Raw genomic sequence first — 26,651 nt, forward strand, 5'->3', positions numbered from 1 at the left:
AGGAACTTAATCAAAGAAGTAAACAAAAACTGCCTGACAACCAGTCGTCAGAGAACCTGCAGGAGACAAAGGCCTCTGTGGTGGCACCGCCACGAAAAAGCAAGCGCTCATCTGAGAAAAAAACAGTTTATCCTACTTCTGCTTCAACATCTGTGGTGATACAAAGCTATACTACTTCTCAAGAACCACAGACCAAAACTGTAAGGTTAGATATCACAGGTGAGCCTGTTACAAATGAGGCAAATAAGCCTGCTTCTGAGGAACCCACTGTGATGCACAAGGTCACTGAAACTCCTGCTGTTACTGAAGAAACTGAAATTGAACAGCTGTATGCTGAAAAAATAACCAAGGATGAGGCAGAGAATAAGCAAAAGCCTAGTAGTGAGAAATCTCCAATGACTTGTAAGCAAACTAAAGTGGCTGTGGAAAAAAGTGAAATCATTCAAAAAGGTAAGAAGTCAAAGAGTTTTGAGGTCTCTCAGCTTGCAGAGCCAATGTTTCCACTGGAAAAAGTTGCTAGTGTGCAGTCAACAGAGACCAAAGGTGAATCAGACAAGTATAACGTAACATCAGAGTCAGCTGAAATACCTATGGAAAAATCTAGAATATTGCCTATGACGAGAAAATCAAAGAGCGCAGAACTTTGCTTTGATCTTGGTGATATTGAGTTACCTCAGACTAGGGAAGATCCTCAAAGCAAAACTTCTTCTTTGGACTTTAATGGCGAGAACAAAGGTTTTGTTACTGAAAAGAAAAAACCTATACCTGCTGGGTCTTCAACTCAAACTCCAAATATGCCAGAAAAGATAGCTGAAATAACTGATACAGAAAAAGGCCAATTTTCATCAAGCACAGGAAAGTCAAAGGCTTTAATGAGTTCTCCAGAATTTCCTTCAGTGGCACAGACACAATCCAAGAAACAGCCTGAAAAGAAGACATCACCATCAGTTCCGGATGTTATCAAAGAACCAAGTGAAAAAGAAACTGAAAGTAAAAAGCCAGATTTACATGGAGTTATGGATAGTGGAAGAGCTGAAACTACTGATGAAAACTTGATAGAGGTTTCAATAATGGACATAAAGTCAGGGCATCCAAAGGTTTATCTTGGTCTTGCTAGCAAAGATCAGAATACAACTACAATACAACATGAGAGTGATATATCATTCTTGCCTACGACAAAGCCAACTGAGACAAAGGAAGAGCTAGATAGTCAGAAATGTCCTTTATCGCCAGAGGATGCAACTGCAACAAAAGAAATTACTGCTTTCAATGAAGGAAAGCGTTCCCCACCCAAAAGAAAGTCAAAGAATCGTAAAGCTTCCTCGGAACTTATTAGTATGGATTTGCCTGAGACTTTCAAAGAACCTGAATCTGCGGGTTCCACCGTTAAAACTAAAATTACCACTTTGGAAAGACCTGAATTCCCCCCAACCAGGAAATCTTCTGAGAGTCTTGTAGAGTCCAAGAAAATAGAGAAAGAAACAGAAAGGGAAAACGCAGCTTTAAATGTACAGGTGATTACTGAAAAAACTGAAACTGTTGCTGTAGAGTCTATAGCATTTTCATCAAGTGAAAGACAACAAGAGATTCCAAAGGTTTCTCTCGAGCTTGCAATCAAGGTCCAGATTCCAACTACAAAGGAGTATGACAGTGAAACGCTGTCAGTCTCATCCACACAGCACTCACCACCCAAAAGAAAGTCAAAGAGTCGTAAAGCTTCCTCGGAACTTATTAGTATGGATTTGCTTGCGACTTTTAAAGAATCTGAATCTGTGGGTTCCACCAAGGAAGCTAAAATTACCACTTTGGAAAAACCTGAAGCCCTCCAACCAAAGAAAACTTCAGAGAATCTTGTGGAGTCTGAGGACACAGAGAAAGAAAGTGGAAGGGAAAAGATAGCCTTGCATTTACAGGTGATTACTAGAAAAACTGAAACTGTTGCTGTAGAGTCAACTGAACTTTCACCAAGTGAAAGACAACCAGAGATTCCAAAGGTTTCTCATGAGCTTGCAATCAAGGACCAGATTCCAACTACAGAGGAGCATGACAGTGAAACGCTGTCAGTCTCATCCACACAGCGCTCACCAACCAAAAGAAAATCAAAGACTCGTAAAGCTTCTTCCGAACTTATTAGTACGGATTTGCCTGAGACCTTGAAAGAACCTGAATCTGTGGGTTCCACCAAGGAAGCTAAAATTACCACTTTGGAAAGACCTGAAGTCCCCCCAACCAGGAAATCTTCTGAGAGTCTTGTAGAGTCCAAGAAAATAGAGAAAGAAACAGAAATGGAAAACGCAGCTTTAAATGTACAGGTGATTACTGAAAAAACTGAAACTGTTGCTGTCGAGTCAGCTGAATTTTCACCAACTGAAAGACAACCAGAGATTCCAAAGGTTTCTCTCGAGCTTGCAATCAAGGACCAGATTCCAACTACAAAGGAGCATGACAGTGAAACGCTGTCAGTCTCATCTACACAGCGCTCACCACCCAAAAGAAAGTCAAAGAGTCGTAAAGCTTCCTCGGAACTTATTAGTATGGATTTGCCTGAGACTTTGAAAGAACCTGAATCTGTGGGTTCCACCGTTGAAGCTAAGATTACCACTTTGGAAAAACCTGAAGCCCTCCAAACAAGGAAAACTTCAAAGAGTCTTGTGGAGTCTGAGGACACAGAGAAAGAAAGTGGAAGGGAAAAGATAGCCTTGCATTTACAGGTGATTACTAGAAAAACTGAAACTGTTGCTGTAGAGTCAACTGAACTTTCACCAACTGAAAGACAACCAGAGATTCCAAAGATTTCTCTTGAGCTTGCAATCAAGGACCAGATTCCAACTACAAAGGAGCATGACAGTGAAACGCTGTCAGTCTCATCCACACAGCACTCACCAACCAAAAGAAAATCAAAGAGTCGTAAAGCTTCCTCGGAACTTATTAGTACGGATTTGCCTGAGACCCTGAAAGAACCTGAATCTGTGGGTTCCACCAAGGAAGCTAAAATTACCACTTTGGAAAAACCTGAAGTCCCCCCAACCAGGAAATCTTCTGAGAGTCTTGTAGAGTCCAAGAAAATAGAGAAAGAAACAGAAATGGAAAACGCAGCTTTAAATGTACAGGTGATTACTGAAAAAACTGAAACTGTTGCTGTAGAGTCAACTGAATTTTCACCAAGTCAAAGACAACCAGAGATTCCAAAGGTTTCTCCTGAGCTTGCAATCAAGGACCAGATTCCAACTACAAAGGAGCATGACAGTGAAACGCTGTCAGTCTCATCCACACAGCGCTCACCACCCAAAAGAAAGTCAAAGAGTCGTAAAGCTTCCTCCGAACTTATTAGTACAGATTTGCCTGAGATCTTGAAAGAACCTGAATCTGTGGGTTCCACCGTGGAAGCTAAGATTACCACTTTGGAAAAACCTGAAGCCCTCCAAACAAGGAAAACTTCAAAGAGTCTTGTAGAGTCTGAGGACACAGAGAAAGAAAGTGGAAGGGAAAAGATAGTCTTGCATTTACAGGTGATTACTAGAAAAACTGAAACTGTTGCTGTAGAGTCAACTGAACTTTCACCAAGTGAAAGAAAACCAGAGATTCCAAAGATTTCTCCTGAGCTTGCAATCAAGGACCAGATTCCAACTCAAACAGAACATGACAATGAGATTCTGTCAGTCTCCTCTACAGACCAAGTTACTGCTGTTGTTTTGGAAGACATATCTCCCATACAAACTGGAGGAAAGTCAGATCCTGTTGAATTTTCCATAGCTCCTGAGTCACTTCTAACAATTGAAAGACAGCCTGATGCAGAAAATGAATATACTAAGAAAGAGCTCTATAGTGTGAAATCTAGCACACCTTCAGAGGTGGTCACTGTGCAGACTGAATATGCTATGGGGGAACTGACAAAGAAAGATGAAGAGACTGATAGTCAGAGATCTCCTGTATCTCCAGAGGTTTCCACAGCAACAACAAAAATTACTGCTATGAATAAAGGAAAGCTTTCACCACCCAAGAGAAAGTCAAAGAGTCGTAAAGCTTCCTCAGAACTTATTAGTACGGATTTGCCTGAGACTTTGAAAGAATCTGAATCTGTGGGTTCCACCGGGGAAGCTAAGATTACCGCTTTGGAAAAACCTGAAGCCCTCCAACCAAAGAAAACTTCAGAGAGTCTTGTGGAGTCTGAGGACACAGAGAAAGAAAGTGGAAGGGAAAAGATAGCCTTGCATTTACAGGTGATTACTAGAAAAACTGAAACTGTTGCTGTAGAGTCAACTGAACTTTCACCAAGTGAAAGACAACCAGAGATTCCAAAGGTTTCTCATGAGCTTGCAATCAAGGACCAGATTCCAACTACAGAGGAGCATGACAGTGAAACGCTGTCAGTCTCATCCACACAGCGCTCACCAACCAAAAGAAAATCAAAGACTCGTAAAGCTTCCTCGGAACTTATTAGTATGGATTTGCCTGAGAACTTGAAAGAACCTGAATCTGTGGGTTCCACCGTTGAAGCTAAAATTACCACTTTGGAAAGACCTGAAGTCCCCCCAACCAGGAAATCTTCTGAGAGTCTTGTAGAGTCCAAGAAAATAGAGAAAGAAACAGAAATGGAAAATGCAGCTTTAAATGTACAGGTGATTACTGAAAAAACTGAAACTGTTGCTGTAGAGTCTACGGCATTTTCATCAAGTGAAAGACAACCAGAGATTCCAAAGGTTTCTCATGAGCTTGCAAGCAAGGACCAGATTCCAACTACAAAGGAGCATGACAGTGAAACGCTGTCAGTCTCATCCACACAGCGCTCACCACCCAAAAGAAAGTCAAAGACTCGTAAAGCTTCCTCGGAACTTATTAGTACGGATTTGCTTGAGACTTTTAAAGAACCTGAATCTGCGGGTTCCACCAAGGAAGCTAAAATTACCACTTTGGAAAGACCTGAAGTCCCCCCAACCAGGAAATCTTCTGAGAGTCTTGTAGAGTCCAAGAAAATAGAGAAAGAAACAGAAATGGAAAACACAACTTTAGATGTACAGGTGATTACTGAAAAAACTGAAACTGTTGCTGTAGAGTCAACTGAATTTTCACCAAGTGAAAGACAACCAGAGATTCCAAAGGTTTCCCTTGAGCTTGCAATCAAGGACCAGATTCCAACTACAAAGGAGCATGACAGTGAAACGCTGTCAGTCTCATCCACACAGCACTCACCACCCAAAAGAAAGTCAAAGAGTCGTAAAGCTTCCTCCGAACTTATTAGTACGGATTTGCCTGAGACCTTGAAAGAACCTGAATCTGCGGGTTCCACCAAGGAAGCTAAAATTACCACTTTGGAAAGACCTGAAGTCCCCCCAACCAGGAAATCTTCTGAGAGTCTTGTAGAGTCCAAGAAAATAGAGAAAGAAACAGAAATGGAAAACGCAGCTTTAAATGTACAGGTGATTACTGAAAAAACTGAAACTGTTTCTGTAGAGTCAACGGCATTTTCACCAAGTGAAAGACAACCAGAGATTCCAAAGGTTTCCCTTGAGCTTGCAAGCAAGGACCAGATTCCAACTACAGAGGAGCATAACAGTGAAACGCTGTCAGTCTCATCCACACAGCGCTCACCAACCAAAAGAAAATCAAAGACTCGTAAAGCTTCCTCGGAACTTATTAGTATGGATTTGCCTGAGACCTTGAAAGAACCTGAATCTGTGGGTTCCACCGTTGAAGCTAAAATTACCACTTTGGAAAGACCTGAAGTCCCCCCAACCAGGAAATCTTCTGAGAGTCTTGTAGAGTCCAAGAAAATAGAGAAAGAAACAGAAATGGAAAATGCAGCTTTAAATGTACAGGTGATTACTGAAAAAACTGAAACTGTTGCTGTAGAGTCTACGGCATTTTCATCAAGTGAAAGACAACCAGAGATTCCAAAGGTTTCCCTTGAGCTTGCAATCAAGGACCAGATTCCAACTACAAAGGAGCATGACAGTGAAACGCTGTCAGTCTCATCCACACAGCGCTCACCACCCAAAAGAAAGTCAAAGAGTCGTAAAGCTTCCTCAGAACTTATTAGTACAGATTTGCCTGAGATCTTGAAAGAACCTGAATCTGTGGGTTCCACCGTGGAAGCTAAGATTACCACTTTGGAAAAACCTGAAGCCCTCCAAACAAGGAAAACTTCAAAGAGTCTTGTAGAGTCTGAGGACACAGAGAAAGAAAGTGGAAGGGAAAAGATAGCCTTGCATTTACAGGTGATTACTAGAAAAACTGAAACTGTTTCTGTAGAGTCAACTGAACTTTCACCAAGTGAAAGACAACCAGAGATTCCAAAGGTTTCTCATGAGCTTGCAAGCAAGGACCAGATTCCAACTACAAAGGAGCATGACAGTGAAACGCTGTCAGTCTCATCCACACAGCGCTCACCACCCAAAAGAAAGTCAAAGAGTCGTAAAGCTTCCTCGGAACTTATTAGTACGGATTTGCTTGAGACTTTTAAAGAACCTGAATCTGCGGGTTCCACCAAGGAAGCTAAAATTACCACTTTGGAAAGACCTGAAGTCCCCCCAACCAGGAAATCTTCTGAGAGTCTTGTAGAGTCCAAGAAAATAGAGAAAGAAACAGAAATGGAAAACACAACTTTAGATGTACAGGTGATTACTGAAAAAACTGAAACTGTTGCTGTAGAGTCAACTGAATTTTCACCAAGTGAAAGACAACCAGAGATTCCAAAGGTTTCCCTTGAGCTTGCAATCAAGGACCAGATTCCAACTACAAAGGAGCATGACAGTGAAACGCTGTCAGTCTCATCCACACAGCACTCACCACCCAAAAGAAAGTCAAAGAGTCGTAAAGCTTCCTCCGAACTTATTAGTACGGATTTGCCTGAGACCTTGAAAGAACCTGAATCTGCGGGTTCCACCAAGGAAGCTAAAATTACCACTTTGGAAAGACCTGAAGTCCCCCCAACCAGGAAATCTTCTGAGAGTCTTGTAGAGTCCAAGAAAATAGAGAAAGAAACAGAAATGGAAAACGCAGCTTTAAATGTACAGGTGATTACTGAAAAAACTGAAACTGTTTCTGTAGAGTCAACGGCATTTTCACCAAGTGAAAGACAACCAGAGATTCCAAAGGTTTCCCTTGAGCTTGCAAGCAAGGACCAGATTCCAACTACAAAGGAGCATGACAGTGAAACGCTGTCAGTCTCATCCACACAGCACTCACCACCCAAAAGAAAGTCAAAGAGTCGTAAAGCTTCCTCCGAACTTATTAGTACGGATTTGCCTGCGACTTTGAAAGAACCTGAATCTGTGGGTTCCACCGGGGAAGCTAAGATTACCACTTTGGAAAAACCTGAAGCCCCCCAAACAAGGAAAACTTCAAAGAGTCTTGTCGAGTTTGAGGACACAGAGAAAGAAAGTGGAAGGGAAAAGATAGCCTTGCATTTACAGGTGATTACTAGAAAAACTGAAACTGTAGAGTCAATTGAATTCTCACCAAGTGAAAGAAAACCAGAGATTCCAAAGGTTTCTCCTGATCTTGCAATCAAGGACCAGATTCCAACTCAAACAGAACATGACAATGAGATTCTGTTAGTCTCACATACAGAGCAAGTTACTGCTGTAGTTTTGGAAGACGTATCTCCCATACAAACTGGAGGAAAGTCAGATGATGTTGAACTTTCCATTGCTTCTGATTCAGTTCCACCTATTGATAGACATCCAGATAGAGAAAATATGGATCAGAACCTTTCCCTGGAAAAACTTGAACTTCCTACATCAAAGAAGACGTCAGAGAGTCTATTGGAGTACAACGAAATGGAGAAAGAAATTGAAAAGGGAAAAGCACATTTAAGTTTGCAGACAGTCACTGTAACAACTGACAGTATTTCTATAGAATCAACTAAGTTTTCACCATGTGAAAGAAAGTCAGACAGTCCAAAAGTTTCTCTTCAGTCTGATAACAAGGCACCAGAATGCACAGCACCTCAATCTGATGCAAGAGATTCAGACACAGCGCCACAAATGCAGCCATGTCTTTCTTCTAGTTTTACAGATACAACAAATATTGCAGATTGTATTAACAAATTATGGAGTAACACAGAAGAAGTTCCGAAGAGGTATTTAGTTCTTGAGCTGCCTGATCGAACAGTCCCACAATTGTTTGAGACAAACCAATATCAGCCAGACACAAGAATTTCTGATAAGGAATCTATTACTTTTGCCATTGTTTCAATGGAGCAGCCTCATGAGACAGAGACAGATGTAACAGAAATAGCCCCATCTAAGCTAAATGAGACTATGAGTCAGCAAACAGTCTCAGATAACTTACAAATACAACCTGAAGTCAACATCCAACATGACGATGGGCAAAATATTTTAGGCATCAAGGTTCAAAAGTCTCTTGAAGATGAAGCATTCAAAGCTGAAGAAATTAGTATAAAGACAAGAATACACACATCTGAAAATATTACTGTCTCAGTGCACAATGACCCCCAGATGCACATGGAGCACTTGACTGTACAGTGTGAGACCACACCACAAAGCAACGTTGAGACAACCAGTGTAGAACTGCAAGTAAGCAGTGCTGAAGGGAATGATATTAAGGCTGACCAAGGCTCTAGTCAGCCTACTGCAACTGTTTTCACCTCAGAAAAACATGTGCCCATGAGCCCAGATGACAAGTCTGTTACAGGGGATAAAATCCAAGTGGAGACTAAAGTGCTTAGTTTGGACTATGAAATACCAACCAGCCATAAAACCGCAGTTGTGGTTCACCCAGAGGAAGCTACAGTCAGAGTACAGATGCAACAAATCAGCATTGAAATGCAAGATAATGTGGAGATGTCTGCCTCTTCTCGACCTGCACTTCTGCAGGCAAGTGAACAAGAGAGAGTATCTGCAGAAATAAGCTTATCTGAGCAAGACACTATAAAATCAGAAATGGTGATTGAGCTAGAGATCTTGAAAACCACACAGGATAGCAAAGGGGAGCTGAAGAACTACAACTTAAAAGAGGAGGTCTCTAGAAAAGATGTACTTGATTTACCCAAAAGCTTGGATGAAAAGGAAATATTGGGGGACTCTCAAGTGCGAGTTTTACAGCTTGATATACCTACGAGTCATGAAGAACAGGAAAAGACATTTGTCATGACAGCAGCAGTACCAATGGCAGATACAGCTCAATCAAGTATGCAGTGGGAACAAAAAGAGACTGCAATTCAGGTTAACCCTGAGGAGGCTACACTCATAGTCAAGGTACAACAAATCAGCACAGAAACGCCAAAGGATGTGGCTCAGAGTGACTGTACTCAAACTGTTCTGCTGCAGCCAGTTGAAACAGAGGCAATATCTGCAGAAATAAGCTTATTTAAGGAAGACACTGTAAAACCACAAACGGCAATTGAGTTAGAGATCCTGGGAACCACACAGAAACCAGAGGAGCTGAAGGATTACGACTTAAAAGAGGTCTCCAAAACAGATGTACCTGATGTATCCCACACTTTGGATGAAAAACTGGTTACAGGAGAGAAAAACCTTGTTGAGCCTCAAGTGCGAGTTTTACAAATAGATATACCAACCAGTAATGAAGAACAGAAACAGACGTTTGTCATGACAGCAGCCGAACCAAAGATAGATACAGCTCAATCAAGTTTGCAGTGTGAAGGAGTTCATGTACCGTCTGAGGAGGCTGAAGTTATAGTCAAAGTGCAACCAATCACCTTGGACACACAAAAGTATCTGGATCAAAGTAATTCCTCTCAAAATGCACTCCTGCAAAGTGAAGCAGGGGCAATGTCTGCAGAAATAAACATATCCAAACAAGATACTGTAAAACCAGAAAAACTGACTGAGCAGGAGCTCCTGAAAAACACACAGGACAGACCTATGATAACTAAGGAAACTGGGGTCCAAAAAGAGCGCTCTGAACTGTCAATACATAGAGGGAATGATATACCCATGAGCCTGGATGAAAAAGCAGAAAAAGTCCAAGTGGAGCCTGATGTTGTTTTACCAGCCAGCCATGAGGAGCATGAAAGATCATTTGTCTCGAAAGCAGATGTGCCAAGAACAGATATAAGTATCCAGTCTGAACATTCTCAAGTAAACAAAGATTTGACTTCAGCTGATGTTCAACCTGAACAAGAAATTAGCTTTACAATAAAGGTGCAGCAAATGAAGACTAAAATGCCAGTGGATCTCGTGGCTCAGTGTGAATCTACTCAAGCTGCACTTTTTCAGCCAGGTGAAGCAAAGAAAACACAATCTGCAGAAATAAGCTTACCTGAACAAGACACTGCAGAACCACAAACAATGATTGCACTAGAGACCTTGAAAACTGCTAGATCAGTGGAGGTGAAGGATTACAACATGAAACAGGATGTCCCCACAAAAGATGTGCTTGATTCACTCAAAAACTTGGATGAAAAATCAGTTGCAATAAAGCAAATTCAAGTGGAGCCTCAAGTGAAAGTTTTACAGCTGGATATACCAATCAGTCAAAAAGAACAGGAAAAGATATTTGTGAAGACATCAGCAGAACCAAAACCAGATACAGCTCATTTAAGTATCCAGCGTGAAAGGGAGCTGGGAAATAAAGATGATACTTCAGCTGAGGTTACACAGGAGACTGAATATATAATCAAAGTGCAACAAATCACCACTGATAGACAAGGGGATGTGACTCAGAGCGACTCAGGTCCACCAGCTGAAGTAGGGATAGCTTCTGCAGAAATAAACTTATCAATGCAAGAAACTGTAAAACTAGAACCAGTGACTGAGCAAGAGCTCTTGAAAACCACAAAGCATAGATCTACTGTGACTAAGGGACTTGTGATCCAAGGTGAGCAGCCCAAACCAAATGAACTGGATGACATACCCATGAGCCTGGATGACAAGACGATTACAAAAGAGAAAGTCCAGGGGGAGCCTGAGGTCCTTGTTTCACCAACCAGCCAGGAGGAGGATAAAAGAACATTTGTTGTGGTAACAGATGTACCCAGAGCAGATGTAGCTCATTCAAGTATCCAGTCTGAAATCATTGCAGTAAACAAAGATTTGACTGCCGCTGAAGTTCAACCTGAGGAAGCTGCTAGACCAGAAGATGTGGCGCAGAGCGATTCCACTCAACCTTCTCTGCTGCAGACACGTGAACCAGAGACAGTCTCTGCAGAAATTTGCTTATCTGAAAAACATGTTGTAAAACCAGAACTGGTGACTGAGCAAGAGCTCTTGAAGACCACAGACAGCAGAACAGACATGTCTCAAATAAATATCGAATGTGATTCAGAACTTGAAAAGAAAGATGTGAGTCCAGCTGATGCTCACCCTGGGGAGGCAACAGTTGGAATGGAGGTGCAACAAATCAGCACTGAAACACAAGAAGACGTAGCTCTGGTGGACTCAACTCAACCTGCAGTGCTGCCACCAAGAAAAATAGCATCTGCAGAAATTAGCTTACCTGAGGGAGAAGCTGTACAATCAGAAACAGTAACTGAGCAAGAACTCATGAAAACTACACAGTTCTCCACAAATGTTGTGCTTGATTCACCAAAAAGTGTGGACAAACTATCAGTCACAGCAGAGAAAATCCAGGCAGAACCTCAAGTGTGTATTTTACAACTCAATATGTCAACCAGCGACAAGGAGCATGAAAGAACGTTAGTCATGACAGCAGCAGCATCAAGAACGATATTTCACGGTGAAATAGAAAAAGAACAGAAAGACAAAACAGCTGAGGTTCATCCTGAGGAGGCAGCAGTTAGAATGGAGGAGCAACAAATCATTACTGAAAGACAAGAGGATGTTCAGTTTGACTCTGTTCAACCTGGACTGCTGGAAAACGAAGCAGTAAGTTCTACAAAAATAATTGTATCTGAGCCACACAATGTAAAATCAGAAATAGTGTCTAAGCAAGAAATCTTGAAAACCACACAAGATAGACCTATGGTGACTAAGGACCTTGTGGTCCAAGCAGAGCCCTCTGAAGCTTCAGTCACAGTGAAGGAGAAACAAATTAGCGCTGAAAGACCAAAAATTGCAGCTCAGAGTGACTCCACTCAAACTACACTGGAGCAATCAAGTGAAGCAGAGACAACATCTGCACAAATACGCTTACCTGAGCAAGACATTGTAAAACAAGAAACACTGATTGAGCTAAAGATCTTGGAAATCGCACAGGGCAGACCTACAGGGATTAAGAAACTTGGTGTCAAAGAAGGCTCTTCTAAATTGTTAATGCATGGAGTGGGTGATGCACCCAAGAGCCTAAGTGGCAAGTCTGTTACAGTAGACGAAACCCAGATTGAGCCTGAGGTGCTTGTTTTACAAGTAGAAGTACCAACAAGTCGTCATGAGCATGAACAGACATCTTTCATGATAGAAAAAAGTGACTCCGCTCAGCCTGCTCTGCTAGAGCCAGAGGTCAGTGGAGAGCTCTTGAAAACCACAGAAGACAAACCTATTGTGACTAAGGAATTTGTCCAAGACAAGCACCCTAAAGTATTAACACATGGAGTGGAAGACGTACCCACAAGCCTGGATGTCAAATTTGTTAAAATGAAGAAAATTCAGATGGACCCTGAGGTGCTTGTAATACCAGCAGTTCGAGAAGAGCATGTGTCAAGAACAGATACATCTCGATCAAGTATCCAGTGTGAAAGTTCAGAAGAACACAGAGATACGAGTGCAGCTGAGGTTCTTCCTAAAGAGGCTGAAGTTAAAACCAGAGTAGTAGAAGTCCAACAATTTAGGACTGAAATGAAGGAAGGTGTAGCTCAGACTGACACAGCTCAATCTGTACTGATACATGCAGGTGAAACAGAGTCAACATGTGTAGAAATAAGTTTATCTGAACGAGACACTGTAAAACCAGAAACTCTTAATAAGTTGAAGTTCTTGAATACCACAGAGGAGAGACCAAAGGACGTCAATCTGCGAGAGGAGTTTGTAACTAAAGATGTACTTGATGCACCTAAAGGCCAGCATGAAGTGTCTGTTACAGTGGAAAAACTCAGCATGGGGTCTAGCGTACCCACTCTACAGCCAAATATACCGGCCACCATAACCACATCTGTTGTGATAGCAACAAGTGCAAGGACTGACAGTGATCAAACAACTACGAAGTCTGAAAAAATAACACAAACCCAAGAGCTTAGGTCTCTTGAAGCAGAGAAAGAAAAGCCTGCATCTGAGATGAATAAAGCAGATGCTCCAAAAAGCTTTACCAAACTCCTGTCAGAACCAGTTGTGTATCCTAAAGTCCAAACAGATGCAACAAATAGGAAAGAAGAAGAAGAGAAGCAGAAGAAGAAAATTCAAGAAAAGGAAAAAGAAAGAAGCACCAGTGTAGAACTGCCATTCAGCATAAGCACAACAACCACCATCACTACCATGGAGGCCACTGGAACAAGGCTTAAGAAACTGCCACAGGTATGTTATGATGACCTATTTTTCTATGATAAAGTACAATTATGTTAACCCTGCATCATATATAGACTAATGCATAGCCTACATGTAAAACATGAACTTGTCTACCAAAGCCAGTCCAGAAAAGCCTTCAATCTTGCAAAGGGAACTTCTTGATTGCTAAAAGAAGTTGCATTATGCAGAGGTCTTTCAAAAAACAAATGTAATTTCTCAATTGGTGTATGATTTCACTTCTTCAGCGTTAATGGCCTCACCTGTTAGTCAAGTCTTATTTAATACAACTTAATGTTTTTGTAAAATTTGGTCACAAAGAGCAGCGGTCCGCAACCTTTTTTGCGCCATGGACCGGTTTATGTCTGACAATATTTTCACGGACCGGCCTTTACGTTGTCGCGAATTAATCCAACAAAATAAAACTGGTACCAAAAAAAAAGAAGTAGATTTATTCATAACACACTGGAAAAGACCTAGGGAAGCCAGCGATAAAAAACAATAAAAACCCTGAAAACCATAAATTTCACACCCGAACCTCAACTATCATGGCCCGGTACCAAGCGACTCCGGTCCGTGACCCGGGGATTGGGGACCGCTGACATGGAGTATATATATGTGCATTAATACCTAGTTTCATGTCCACTATAGGAGCAAGTATTCAGTACTGACACATCACTGCAGGTGGTTCAGATATCATCAGGTGATACTGTACTGGGTGAAGAACCCCATTTGAAAGGACTGACCCCTCAAGAAAACAAAATAGACGCAAATGACATGGAAACTGAGAGAACAGTACTGGAGTCACCAGGAGAAACATCCATTTTGACAGTGATACAGCTACTCAAAGACATGGGACCCAGCAGTCAACTCATTGAGGTAAAATAAATATTATCTGTCATTGGCTCTGTGTTTGTTTTTGAACCAAGAAAGTCACAGAAGTTCCAAATGGTCACTTTCTATATGTAGGATTAAAATACAGAATAATCTTTCAAATAAAGCGGTGATGAACATGTACTATCATAATTACTGGCTGAAATGTAGATCATAATTCTTAGTTATTTTGACTCTTTTTTAATCCTCTTTCACATCAGTTCAGTTCAATCCAGTTTTAGATATATGAAGTAAACTCAAGAAAAACCTCAAAGCAGAGTTTGCAAAGGTTGTTTGTGAGACCTTTGAGGCAATTTATATGGTCAAGACATATCTTACTCTGTAGAGAGGATCATAACAATTCCTCCCTCAAACTGTTTTTTTCTGATATATATTTTCATATAGGCCCTAAATTAAACAACAAAACCAAAGCTTGTGCCTTAACAAATCCTGTTCTGCATCTGACGTGTCTTTCTGTCTGAAGGGTAAACCACTTGAGGATGCTCCAGAGGTTCTGATTTCATCTACCAGTAGCATGGACAGTCATCTAAGTAGGGTTATATCTAAACTCCTGAACTGCAAGAACCGCTCAGCTGAGCTGAGCCCAACAGCCATGGCCCAGCAGGTGGAGGATGCTCAGGTGAGATTATGCAGCATGAATCACTAGAAAAACATCCATGGTGCTAAAGTGCCTCCTTATTATTATTATTATTATTATTATTATTATTATTATTATTATTATTATTAACAACAACAACAACAATAATAAGAATAAGAATAAGAATATTTTTTAAAAATCATGATAATTGTAATAATAAAACATTTTACAGAGCATTTTCACAGTAGGCCCTTGTGTTCGCAATTCAAATAACAATGAACCTGAGTTCACAGAAGGTCAGATAAGCTCATTCTGAATTTAAAATTCAGCCTTTGTGTGTCTCACTCTTGCCTGCTGCATACAGGAGTGCAGAGAGGCTGCCCTGGCCCAGGTAGCATTGCTCTCTCAGTTGAGAGGGGCTGTTGCTGAGAATAGGGACACTCTGGAGCATCTGGAGGACCAGTGGAGCAGTGCTGCCCAGGATGCAGCTAATATTATCCAGAGTAAGGAGGCTCAGCTGCAGATGGTCACTGATTATTGCCAGCACATCCAAACAGCTAAGAATGCGGTGGACAAAGCAACCGCAGAACTGGACGCTCTTCAAACGTGAGTTGCCATCCGATGGTTTCATTTTAGTCTTTAATACTTGTATTTTAAGATATTTTAACACTTTTTATTTCACACATTGTCATCTTCCTTTGTCTGTAAAACTAACTGATAAGCCCCTAAAATCTTTTACAATTTGTTGCGGCAAACTTTTTGTTGTTTTTCTTTCAGATCCCCTCAGGAGAGCAGCTCCAAGGAGGCAGAGCGACTAGGCTCCTTACAAAGAAGTATGGAGGAGAACAGAACAGCACTTGGAGAGCTGCTTGTGACCCATAGCAAATTGTGCCCCCACCTTACCCGGTATGAGCGAGCAATTGCAGAGACTGAGCAGAAGAACCTACAAGAGAGGTGGAGAGTTCTGGAAAGAACTGTGGAGAGTATGCTTCATCACACACATGCCCGTTCTCACAAGACCAGCAACCTCCTGTCAGAGTTATCAGATTTGCAGGAACACTTGGAAGTGATCATTAAAGACCTTGAAGCCAAGTTTCCATCAGTTACTCAGTGGAACTGCAAGAAGGCTCGACAGCTGATGGAGGCAAACGCTGAGGTTAAAGCAGCCCAGCAGAAGTACCTCCATTTACAACAGCTGTCAGAGCTGTTGCTATTTAGCCCACAGTGGGAGATGGAAACAAAGGAGATCCATCAGGGACTCCAGAGAGTTAAGGACAAAATTTCTCATACAGAGGAACTTTTGGCTGCCCAAACCCTGAACAGCAACAGCCCTATCATGGAGAAAATTGTCATAGTGATGAGGGAAGGCCTGGCCTGGGCCAGGCAGACAGAGAGTGATATTGAGGGCAGGAAAAAGAGAGTAGCTCTTCTCCCCGAGGAAGTTCACCGGCAGCTCAGGGATCTGAAGAAGCTGCAATCTGAGGTGATGGCCAAACAAGGTCAGCTGGAGTCACTGGCGGAGGAAATGACTGAGCTCCTTCCACAGCTGGACCAGGTTGAAGAGGTGCCTATGGTGCAGAGTCTTCTGAAATGTCTTGAAGAACTCTCAAAGTCCACCAATGAGAAGCTGTCCAAAGCTGTGAAAGAAGTGGAATCAGGACTACAGACCAGAGAAAAGCTATCTGAACAGATTGCCGATCTAGACTCCTGGGTTGTGGCTCATCTGCAAAGAGAAGCATCCCGGGGTCCAGACAGTGAGCTCAGGAGCCCTGCTGAACTTGATCGCAGAACCCGCCAAATCCAAGAAACCCTGGATGAGGCTGAGAAGCAGGAAGCAGTCTGTGAGGCTCTTTTTATTAAGAGCAAAGATATCACTTCTGAATTCAGTGTCACAGAGAACTGTCAGCTTTTTGACAAGCTTACCAACCTCCAGGAGAATATCAGAACCATTAGCAGCCAAGAAAAAAATAACAAGAAGGAGCTGAATGAACTCACCCAGACTTTAGATTCAAACAAGAAAAAACTTGTCACTGTTGAAAACAGTCTAAGGCAGATGTTGGTGGATCTAAGCAGACACAGGTTCCCCATTACAAGAGAGTCCCTGCAAGCTTTAGAGCCTTTCAAGCACATGATTTTGGAACACAAGTCGCAAGTTGACCTCCTGCAACCCTGGATTCCCAATGAGAAGACAAAAGAACTGAACTCTGTCATCTCTGAGCTGCACAGCAAAATGTGTGCCCTAGAAATGAAAGCCAGGGACCAAGAGAGGTACCTAAACATGAGGCAATGCGTCGAGGATCTCAGGGAAAGCATTCAGGAACAGGTGCACCAGACAAAAGAAGATGGCAATGACACAGACGAGAAGTACAGAATCTGTCAGAACCTTCTTATCCAGTTTCATCTGATGAAGGGATTGTGTGAAGAGGCTCGCTCAAAACTACACACAATCTCTGCTGACCTCTACCCTTCACAGCTGACTGCAGAGCAACAAAGGCTTAAGCAAAATGAGGAGAGTCTTAGCACCTTGGAGATGACACTCTATAACAACCTCAGCATCATTGAGTGGAACCTGCTGATGGACCTGGACCTGGAATCAGAGAGGAAAGCCACTAAGGCCTTCCTCTTAAAGACCCAGAAAGAGTTTGAGAAACTTCCCACGTTGGAGCCAAATGACACAGCAATTAACAGAGAATATGAGAGAGTGGTGTCTCTGACAAAGACTGCGGAGTCAAGAATGAGAGCACTGGGGGTGCTGGAGCAAAAGAAGGGAAAGAAAAAAAGAAGTGGATCTCAAGACTTGATGGACTTGAAGAATGCAGTCCTCGGTCAATGTGAATCCCACATGGCAAGTAGTGTTGAGTATTTCTCAATTTGTTTTTGCAGTATTTTTTTTAATTGCTTTGTAATAAGCTTAGCCAATCAGAGTGAAGCATATGTTATATTACTATGCAATACAGCTGAATTAAGCCTCCACAATAGTTAGATTTGTTCATTTGTGTCTTTATGTGCCAGTAGGTATAAATATAAAATAACAATTTCAAACTTAGAGAGCATCAGCAATACTACACCATATTTGGTAGAGCAGTATGGAGCAAACACCCTTTCAGTCTTGTCATTTTGAATATAGTCTATACAAACAATGTGTTCTTTTTCACAGTTTTAAAGTTCAGTTTGATAGAACAAACCACAAAAGCAAAATACAAAGCAAAGGAATTACGCAGATGGTTTAAAAAAAATCTACACTATGGAGTGAACCTGCCAATCTGAAAAAATGTGTTGTTTGTTTTCCTATTGTTTTAGGAGAACATCACTCAGGCCAGGGAGTCACTGAGAAGCTACACCTGTTCTGTTAAACAGGCTGTACAGTTCCTGAGGGATATTGAGGTGTCTATGCTGCCACCTCAGGGCTCTGCTGGGGTCTGCGGTGACAGAGTCGAGGAGACCCAGCAGGCTTTGGCCTCACTCCAGCAGCAATTTCAAATTCATGTAGAACAGCTCCAAGACCAGACTGCTCTGCATCCATACCTGTCCCCACTGAAGGTGGAGCAGCTCCAAGAGAGTATTCTGAGCCAACTCCTGGTGATGATGTCCACTCTCCAGGCAAAGGGCCATGTGAAGTTGGAGTGTCTCAGCAGGTACTCAGTTCAGTCCTAAAAGTCAGATTTATCTTCCTGAAAAGCTTTTTTTGGTAGAAGTGTGTGATTGCACATGCAAAGATAAAACAAAGAAATAATGATAGTTATCTTTCTTCTTATTAGTTTTGCTAAAATGCCAAATACTTTTGGTTTCATCTGACCACGGCACTTTCTCCCAAGCACTCTCTGATCGTTTAGCTGTTCACTGGCAAACTTAAGACAGACCTGTGCGTGTGGCTTCTTGAGCAAGGGGACCTTGCAGGTGCCACAAGATTTCAGTCCATTACAGTGTAACGGGTTACCAGTGGTGTTCTTGGTGACTGGTCCATCTGCTTTCAGATCGTTAACAAGCTCCTTCCCTTTAGTTTTGAGCTTATCCACCATCCTTCTCATGATCATCCTCATTTCACGAGACAAGATGTTGCACGGAGCTCCAGACTGAGGGACACTGATGATCATTTATATTTCTTCCATTTACGAATGATCACACCAACAGTTGTCAACTTCTTCCTGTTCACCCATTGAGCTAAACTGGTGCCCACAAGTAACAGTTATTTATCAAAAAAAAAAAAAACTTCACTCGCTGCATTGGAAATATTTGTTTTTCTTGTTTAGCTATTTAGCATGTTTCAAACACCATTTTACTACATTTACTAAACAGTCATTGCACGATAGAAACTACAAGACCTGCAAATGGCATTAAGCTGCAGAGCCTTTGTGAATGTGAGCCCTTATTTTAAATCTGACACTAAAAGATCAACATATTTGTCTTTCAGGTGTGCAGAGCAGCACAGAAATTACATCAAGTGCAAAGAAGAAATCATGCAGAGCGTGAAGAGTACAGCGAACAGACTCTTACAGCTCATCACTCAGAAGGTCACCTGTCTCACTGACTGCACTGACCAGGAGGCAAATCTTAGAGTGAGTATAAACCTCCTCTGAAAAAACTTTAATGCTTTTGTGGATAAAAGTTGAAAATTTCCACACAGAAACAGAATTCATTTTTACTGATACCCCTAATCAGGCACTTGCAGAGGAGATGGAGGCCCTCCTGAGACGTCTGGAAGAGCTGCAGGAGTGGTGTTCAGAGCAGGGCTGTCGCGGAAGCAGGGAGACCGCCATGACTTGTATCTGGAGATGGGTATTAAGACTACGTCACTGCACACAGGAGCTGACAACTCGTAGCAAACAGAGAATCAGAGAATGGAGTGATATCTCAGACAGCGTAAGTTTACATCGACATGTGTTTTGAGCATTTTTGAGCATGCTTAGCTAACCCTAATTATAAATGGCCAATTTTGTTGGGTTCTTCCTCTCAGGTGGAGAAGGCCTCTGTGTTACTGCAGGGAGTGGAGGCAGAGCTTCCTGACAGCTCCAAGGTGAAGGCATCTACCGAGGAGCTTCAGGACGTGCTGCAGTCCTGGGAACAGTACCAGGACAGGCTGGACTGTGAACACAGAGCGCTGTCTGCACTGGAACTGCGCACTGCCAGGCTGCTGGGTGTCCCTGCCCACCTGGAGCAGGCTCCTCCTATTCAACTCTGTCAGCAGCTGCAAGCAATGCAGGGCCGATATGACAAGTGAGATATTGTTTGATGTGCAACTCATTATTCTGTTTGCAAGTTTTTACTCCCTTTATGTTTTGATGTACTCTAAATGAAACTACAGTCCAAGTTCTACCAACATGCATAACTGTGCAGGTAATTACAACCACCAAAATAATCTTTTGACTCCAGCAGCAAAATCAGATCCATTTAATCCTGGAACATTCACCACACAAAGGCTGAAAGACCTGACTTAAAGCTATCATTGTGGCTCTGGACAATGTGTGGTCTCGTGTATAATCCATCTGTAATAAAAGAAGAGCAGTGTGATGTTTCTAAAAAGGAGGACTTTCTCCGTCCTACAAGACACATGTGTGTTTAGTGATGCAGTATGCTTGAGAAAGAAGAGGAGTTTTGTAGTATTAAGAAGGCATTGATACTTTTCCTGACAAACTTTCATTGCTCTCCTCTTTCATATGCATAAATGAGCCATGTTCATTATGATCTCTGTTCTTTAGGCACACAGAGACTAAGTTACCCATAAGTCCTGGTTAAGCAGTCAGCTTTAAGTAGGTTAGTCATAGAAGGCGATTGGTGTATAAGGTCTTCCCAGCTTACACTTGGCATTAGGACCCATATGTTGTATTCAATAGTCATGTTGTATTCAGTCATTTTCTTATGGATGTTAGGTAAGCAGCCGTAAAGTTGCTTAGCTTCTGTTTAAATGGCTGGATGTTTGTGTGTTTTCACAGTGTGAAGCAGAGAAGCAGGGAGGGTTTGCAGGCAGCTAGGCAGGAGCTGGAGGACAGAGAAAAGGTGCGAGAGGAGCTGCAGGGTATCCGGGTTTGGCTGAAGGCTGCTGCATCTCTTCTGACAGAGATGGAGCAGAGCAGCAGCACACAGGAGCTGCAGGTGAGACTCTTGAGTTCTTGTTTTTCAGAGTTACATCACACCTGCACACGGTTTTGTGGAGTTCCTTGAAGTTCCTTCTAAAACTTGCTTTACATTTCAATACATTAAGTGTGATAACACGACTTGCCATTAATTTTTTCACAAGGGCACACAAAATGTCATTCATTTTCTGACAGAGTAGTTTTTGTGAATGGTCATGCCAGTCATTGAACCTTGTAAGGTTACATAGCCTAGATCTGTCTTAATTTTTCAATGATACCATAAGTTTTGCATGTCGATGACTAAAATCCACCATGAGCTGGAAATGCAGTTATATTCCTCCCCAAAAGAATTTTGGAGATGAGGAAATCATCCCCAACTGCGAATTAAACCTTTGTAGAGAAAAGAAAACACTAGTGAAATTTAAGTGTTTCTAATTAGGCAAGCCATTCCTCTGGTTCACTGAAGGACCTCTGGGTATATCGAGGTCCCACTTTGTAATCCTCTAATCTAAAAACACATCAGTGTGCTCACAGTTTCTCGCTCCATCCCAGCCACTGGAGTGGAAATAATCAGCCTCTAATGAGACAGGACAGTTTCATCATCTGAAATGAAACACAATGATGCATTTGTACTCAGTGTAACATCATAGCTATTTTTATAATGATGCACTTGTCTTTGCTCTCAGTTAGAAAAGTTACACTCAACAGCATGACAACAACTAAACACTGAGAGTGATGCTTATACACTGCTCAAAGAAATTAAAAGATTAAAGGAACAATTTGAAAACACATAAAATCTCAATGGGGGAAAAAATCATGCTGGATATCTATACTGGACAATGTGTCAGGAACTGAAGGATGCCACGTGATTTGATGAAAATAAAAATTATGAACCTACAGAGGGTTATATTCAAAGACACCCAAAATTCAAAGTGAAAAAAATAATAGAGCAACCTGGCCGAGGTGCTTAGAGTAGATGTAATAGAAACAATAAGGGCCCCAATACAGAACCTTGTGGCACACCACAGCTAAGAGGACAGGATGAGCACTGGTATTTAGAAACAGCCACCAAAAGACTTGTTCAGAAAGATATGATGACAATCACTCCAAAGCAGATCTAGATACACCCACCAAATTGTTCAGCCGCTCAAACAAAATGTGGTGGTGAACAACAAAGCAGTTGAAAATTGATTAACAACCCCCTTCACTGCTTAAGTGAATAGATCAATATCCCAGAAGTTTAAATACTTTTTTCTATGACAGCTGGTAGGAACTACTTTGCAGATATTATAAGGATGTTTACCACAGATTTGGTCAGAACTCTCCCAAAGCCTTGCTGATGAATCCAGGAATTAGTCATCAGGGCTTTTCTACCCCTAACCTTAATGAATATAGAGTGAAGCAGCTTGTTGGCTGTGTAGTAAAAGTGTCACTAAATATTAAATCTTTCAATCTAACCGTTGGCTTGGCTTCAGACCCAGAAGCTGTTTGGTGCTTGTGTCTATGAACCCACCAACCCACAGAATCACTCTGCCCCTTGTCCTGAAACCTGAGCAGAGGCCAACATCTCATCCACTCCAGCTTTCTATTCAAACACACACACACACACACACACACACACACACACACACACACACACATTTTCTGAAAGACCCCCTTTCCGTCATCCAAGTGTCCCCCCCCCCCCATCACTCCCTCCACCCTCATCCTGCTCTTGTACCAGACACCTTTTGTTCTGTCTTGTAAGTGGATCTTCCAGGTGGCCGTTGTAGCCAAGTCATTTCATGGGCACACACAAAGACACACACATTTCTCCTGTTGCACTTGTGAGGACACTCATTGTCATATGTTGATGTATTTTAGCTTTTAGCTAACCTCAGTGTAAAACTAACTCACTCTAAAATCAAATGCTAACTTTTCAAACATCCCTTTGTCAGAAGCAGGAATAAAAATATCCTCACTTTTCTAAAATATATAGAGTTCATTAAATATCTTTATTAAAGACAGAGACCATTAAAATTATAAATTTCCTCAAATGTAAATTTTGCAAAATTACACAGGTTTTGCAATTATGTCGTCTCTCTTTGTTAAAATCTCTAAATGTTCTACATTGACCTCATGTGTTTTAAATCTAGAATGACCTCAGATGGCTTCTTAATTAAAAAATGTTCATTATTCCATAAAACACTATTTGATTTTTACAAAGATAGCTATACAGGACACACACACAATTCGCACTCTTCATCTCCTGTTCTCTCATGCAAAGAAACTGTCTTTGCATACCCTCTCCTCCTCCCTTGCTTTGTTTAACACACACACACACACGCATGCACACACACACACACACACACACACACACACACACACACACACACACACACACACACACAGAAGCTCAGTTTCCCATCGTGATATCAAGATGCGCCTCCCCGTATAGTAGACCATCGGACGCTTTCAGACCCAGGTAGTCTCCACTGTGTTATTTGTCATATTTTAACTTTTTTCTGATCTTTATATTGTTTTTATTGTGCAGTAGAATCATAGTGAGGTGAAATGAATTCACTTTTAAGTATTTTGTAAATGAAGGAGTGAGGCAGACTGTGTTTGACGGCAGCGCAGCAGGACACAGCGAGAGGACGGCTTGACAAGGAGCTAAAAGCTTACAAGAAGGACTTTCTTTAGTGAGACTTGTACATGAGACTGATATTTTGTGCCAAAATAAGATTTCTGCTCTGCATAAAATGAAACCCCCAAACTGTAGACATCTATGCAAAAGAAATTGCTGATGTTGGTTAGAGAGTCAAGTGTCAGCATTTTTTAAAGCATCTGCTTACAAGTGTTATTTGATAGAGGAAACTCTCTTTGGTGCTAAGTACAATGACCCAAACAAAATAGTTTATGGTTATGATGAGTCATCAAGAAAATCCATCAATATTACTGTTGTTATGATTAGTTTTCTCTTCTAACAGACTCTTCAAAACACTTATTCTTTCTTGTTATTTATTTATTTGTTAATATCTTTTGTAATCCCTTTTATTTAAAAGGCTGCCTATCTGTGTGGTTTCAGGCGCTCTACAGCCAGCTGTGTACCCAGAAGTCTTTGCTGCACCGTATCATGGAGAACCTGAAGATGAAATACTCAGATATGTACACTTTGGTCCCGGTTGAGATTGACAGCCAAATGCAGGACATCACTAAGTCTCTGCAGCAAGTAGAAGAAAAGGTGAAAAAGGCTTAATTTGGACATTTTAATGATGAGGAGTGTATTGATCCTTTAAGAGATCAATAATCTATTGATAGGCAGATGTTTGTAACAAAACAATAAATTCAACATCCATTTAGGTCTAGCTGATAATGTTTTTTCCTGACTGTTCCATCAGGTGGGAGAGGCGATAGAGAGGAGCGGTCCTGTTCACAGGTTGGGCGCGAGGATGTCTGATATCGAGGCTGGCCTGAGATCTGTTCAGAAGAGACTGGAACAGAGGAGTCCCACTGTGACTCAAGCAAAGATCACTCAGAAGGTGGGGAGTGATGAGGAAACAGGGTGTCTGGTTCATTGTTACAGCTTGTTGAGTAGAATACAATAAATCATTATTTAATAGATTGTAAGAGGGTGAGGAAAACATAACAGGATGTCCAATATAACATTTGTCCTCTGCTGGCCAGAAGATCCGTGGTAAGTTTTACTGTTTGGGATGCGTCTTTGCTGCCTTCTGTGTGTGTGTGTTTGTGTGTGTGTCATGTTCTACATGTGTGATCACTTCGCTGCTCTTTTGTTGAGAAAACACAAGCCGTTTGGGCTGAGTCTTGTTTTGTTTTCTTTTTTATGATTTTTTTTTTTTGCGTACATACAGTCAGCGTACATCTATTTCTATTTTCAGTTTTCATGCTGCTTTCATCCTCCTACTCTGTTTTCAAATACACCAACAAATTCCACTTTCTTTTCGTAGCATTATGTGCATCTTTTCATGTAAAATATAGATTGCAAAAACAGAAATGACTCTTTAGCGAGGACTTGCTTCACAAGTCAACTGTGAGTGAGGGAAACACTTTCTGAAGGGGGCTGGCTAATCAGCTTGTGTGTCAGTGAATAAATATTATAAATCTCCCCTTGTGTGTGTGCTCAGCGTGCCTGGGACGAGCTGGATGCGTGGCACTCGCGTCTGGCAGCGCTGGAAGTGGACATGCAAGACTTAGAGAAGCCTGAGGAGGTGCTGATCCTCACAGAAAGACTAGTGGAGGTTCAGCAGCTTCACTCCCAGCTGGCCAAACAGGCAGAGCAGAGGACCACCCTGATCAGCAAGGTGAGAAAAGCTTCCTAAAACTGTTAGCTGTCTAACTCCTCACTGCCCTGCTGTATGGTTTGTCTGCTTAGTGTCAAACACCAAAAATATAATGACTTTGAATCACCAAGCTCAGACTTTTTAACCTAAATCTTCCACATTACTGTCTCTGTTATCATCTGTGATACTTTTGATAAGTTTAAAAATGTCTAAGCTTTTCCCTATTTAAACGTTCTGTTTCTCTTTAGATTCAAACGTGGCTTCAGGAACATCAAGAGATGGTCAAAAGCTCCAAGAGCTGGATGTCCGAGGCTCAGTCGTGGCTTGCCGCTCCCTGCACCTACACCACAGCTAAATGTTTGAGCAGTCACGTTCACGCCCTGCAGGTCGGTACACTCTGCTGTCTGCACAGCTCTTTCCACAGCACAGCAAACCATTTTGTGGTGATTCATTTTTAACCAAAAAATGCTCTTTCTGTCTCTTGGGGATGCAGTTGGTCCTGGATGATTCAGTCCAGATCAGAAACACACTGCAGGGCTTCAGCTCGGTCCTGAAGGAAATGTCGCAGGTTTGTGATGTCACAGCTCTCCAGGAACAGCTGGTCGAAGCAGATCGCCAAGTGGCCGACGTTCAGGACAGCTTCACAGCTCCTCTGTCTCAGCTGGAGCATGCTGCCGCTGTGAGATTCGATTGGTTTCTTTGTTTTACTCTTCAGTGGATATTATCTAGACTGTACTCTCTACTGTCAGACTAGACTGATAATGTCTTAACCTCTAGGAGGTGGAGGCGATTGAGAGTGAAGTCAAGCGGATGGAGAATGATGTCGCAGAGATCAAGAACTTGCTATCTTCTCCAGAGAGTTTTCCCAGCCCCAGAGAGGACAGTTTAAAGGTTTGTTAGTTTCTTTGTTTTCATTTGGATTAGCGTGACGTGATTGCCCAAATTGTACAAAAGGATAAATGTAAAAGTCATCGTTTTCTTATTTTTCTCAACCCTCTTCTATGTGTGCAGGCGGTTGAGCAGAGGATCCAGTCGATGAGGAGAACAGTAGCTGAGATCCAGAAATGTAAGCCAGGCCTTTGTCTTCCTGAGAAGGCTGAAGAAACTCTGACTGTCTTTACTGTGGTGGACCAGCTCCAGACTCTGCTGCTGGAATTGGAGAAGGTCAGTTAGTTAATCCATCAGTCAGCTGCTCAGATATTTTATCTACAAGAAGATTGGTGCGAACTTTCTGCTTCACTCTGTTTGTAGAAGGTTCCTGCGTTATTTATCCAGCAGCCTCCAACTCCCACACAAGCCAAAGCTCAGGCGGCCCAACAGACGACCACTGAACTCAAAACATCTGCATCTGAAAAAGCTACATCTGAGGAGGCTGAGGTGAGCTTGGTCTATAAATAACATAAATAAGTAAATACAAGTTAAAAAAATCATGAAACATCACTGTTAC

General features: G+C 41.9%; 1 protein-coding gene across 1 annotated transcript in view; it reads left to right on the top strand.

The window, feature by feature from the left end:
• Window positions 1–26,651, top strand: part of syne2b (spectrin repeat containing, nuclear envelope 2b) — a 140,125-nt gene that overhangs the window by 51,264 nt on the left and 62,210 nt on the right. Inside the window, exons 57-74 of the mRNA XM_086274697.1 lie at window positions 3–13,391; window positions 14,031–14,258; window positions 14,737–14,892; window positions 15,215–15,456; window positions 15,628–17,695; window positions 18,151–18,485; window positions 19,262–19,406; window positions 19,510–19,710; window positions 19,805–20,064; window positions 20,781–20,940; window positions 23,989–24,144; window positions 24,302–24,442; window positions 25,049–25,225; window positions 25,453–25,590; window positions 25,698–25,883; window positions 25,982–26,095; window positions 26,216–26,368; window positions 26,456–26,581. Coding sequence (XP_086130823.1) covers window positions 3–13,391; window positions 14,031–14,258; window positions 14,737–14,892; window positions 15,215–15,456; window positions 15,628–17,695; window positions 18,151–18,485; window positions 19,262–19,406; window positions 19,510–19,710; window positions 19,805–20,064; window positions 20,781–20,940; window positions 23,989–24,144; window positions 24,302–24,442; window positions 25,049–25,225; window positions 25,453–25,590; window positions 25,698–25,883; window positions 25,982–26,095; window positions 26,216–26,368; window positions 26,456–26,581 — 18,375 coding nt within the window. The remainder of the gene's footprint in view (window positions 1–2; window positions 13,392–14,030; window positions 14,259–14,736; window positions 14,893–15,214; window positions 15,457–15,627; window positions 17,696–18,150; window positions 18,486–19,261; window positions 19,407–19,509; window positions 19,711–19,804; window positions 20,065–20,780; window positions 20,941–23,988; window positions 24,145–24,301; window positions 24,443–25,048; window positions 25,226–25,452; window positions 25,591–25,697; window positions 25,884–25,981; window positions 26,096–26,215; window positions 26,369–26,455; window positions 26,582–26,651) is intronic.

This window comes from Aulonocara sp. 'chitande type north' Nkhata Bay, linkage group LG19, assembly GCF_057382095.1.
Source record: "Aulonocara sp. 'chitande type north' Nkhata Bay isolate Kocher_YH1m ecotype deep benthic linkage group LG19, A_spYH_male_GT1.1, whole genome shotgun sequence".
Lineage (NCBI taxonomy): Eukaryota > Metazoa > Chordata > Actinopteri > Cichliformes > Cichlidae > Aulonocara > Aulonocara sp. 'chitande type north' Nkhata Bay.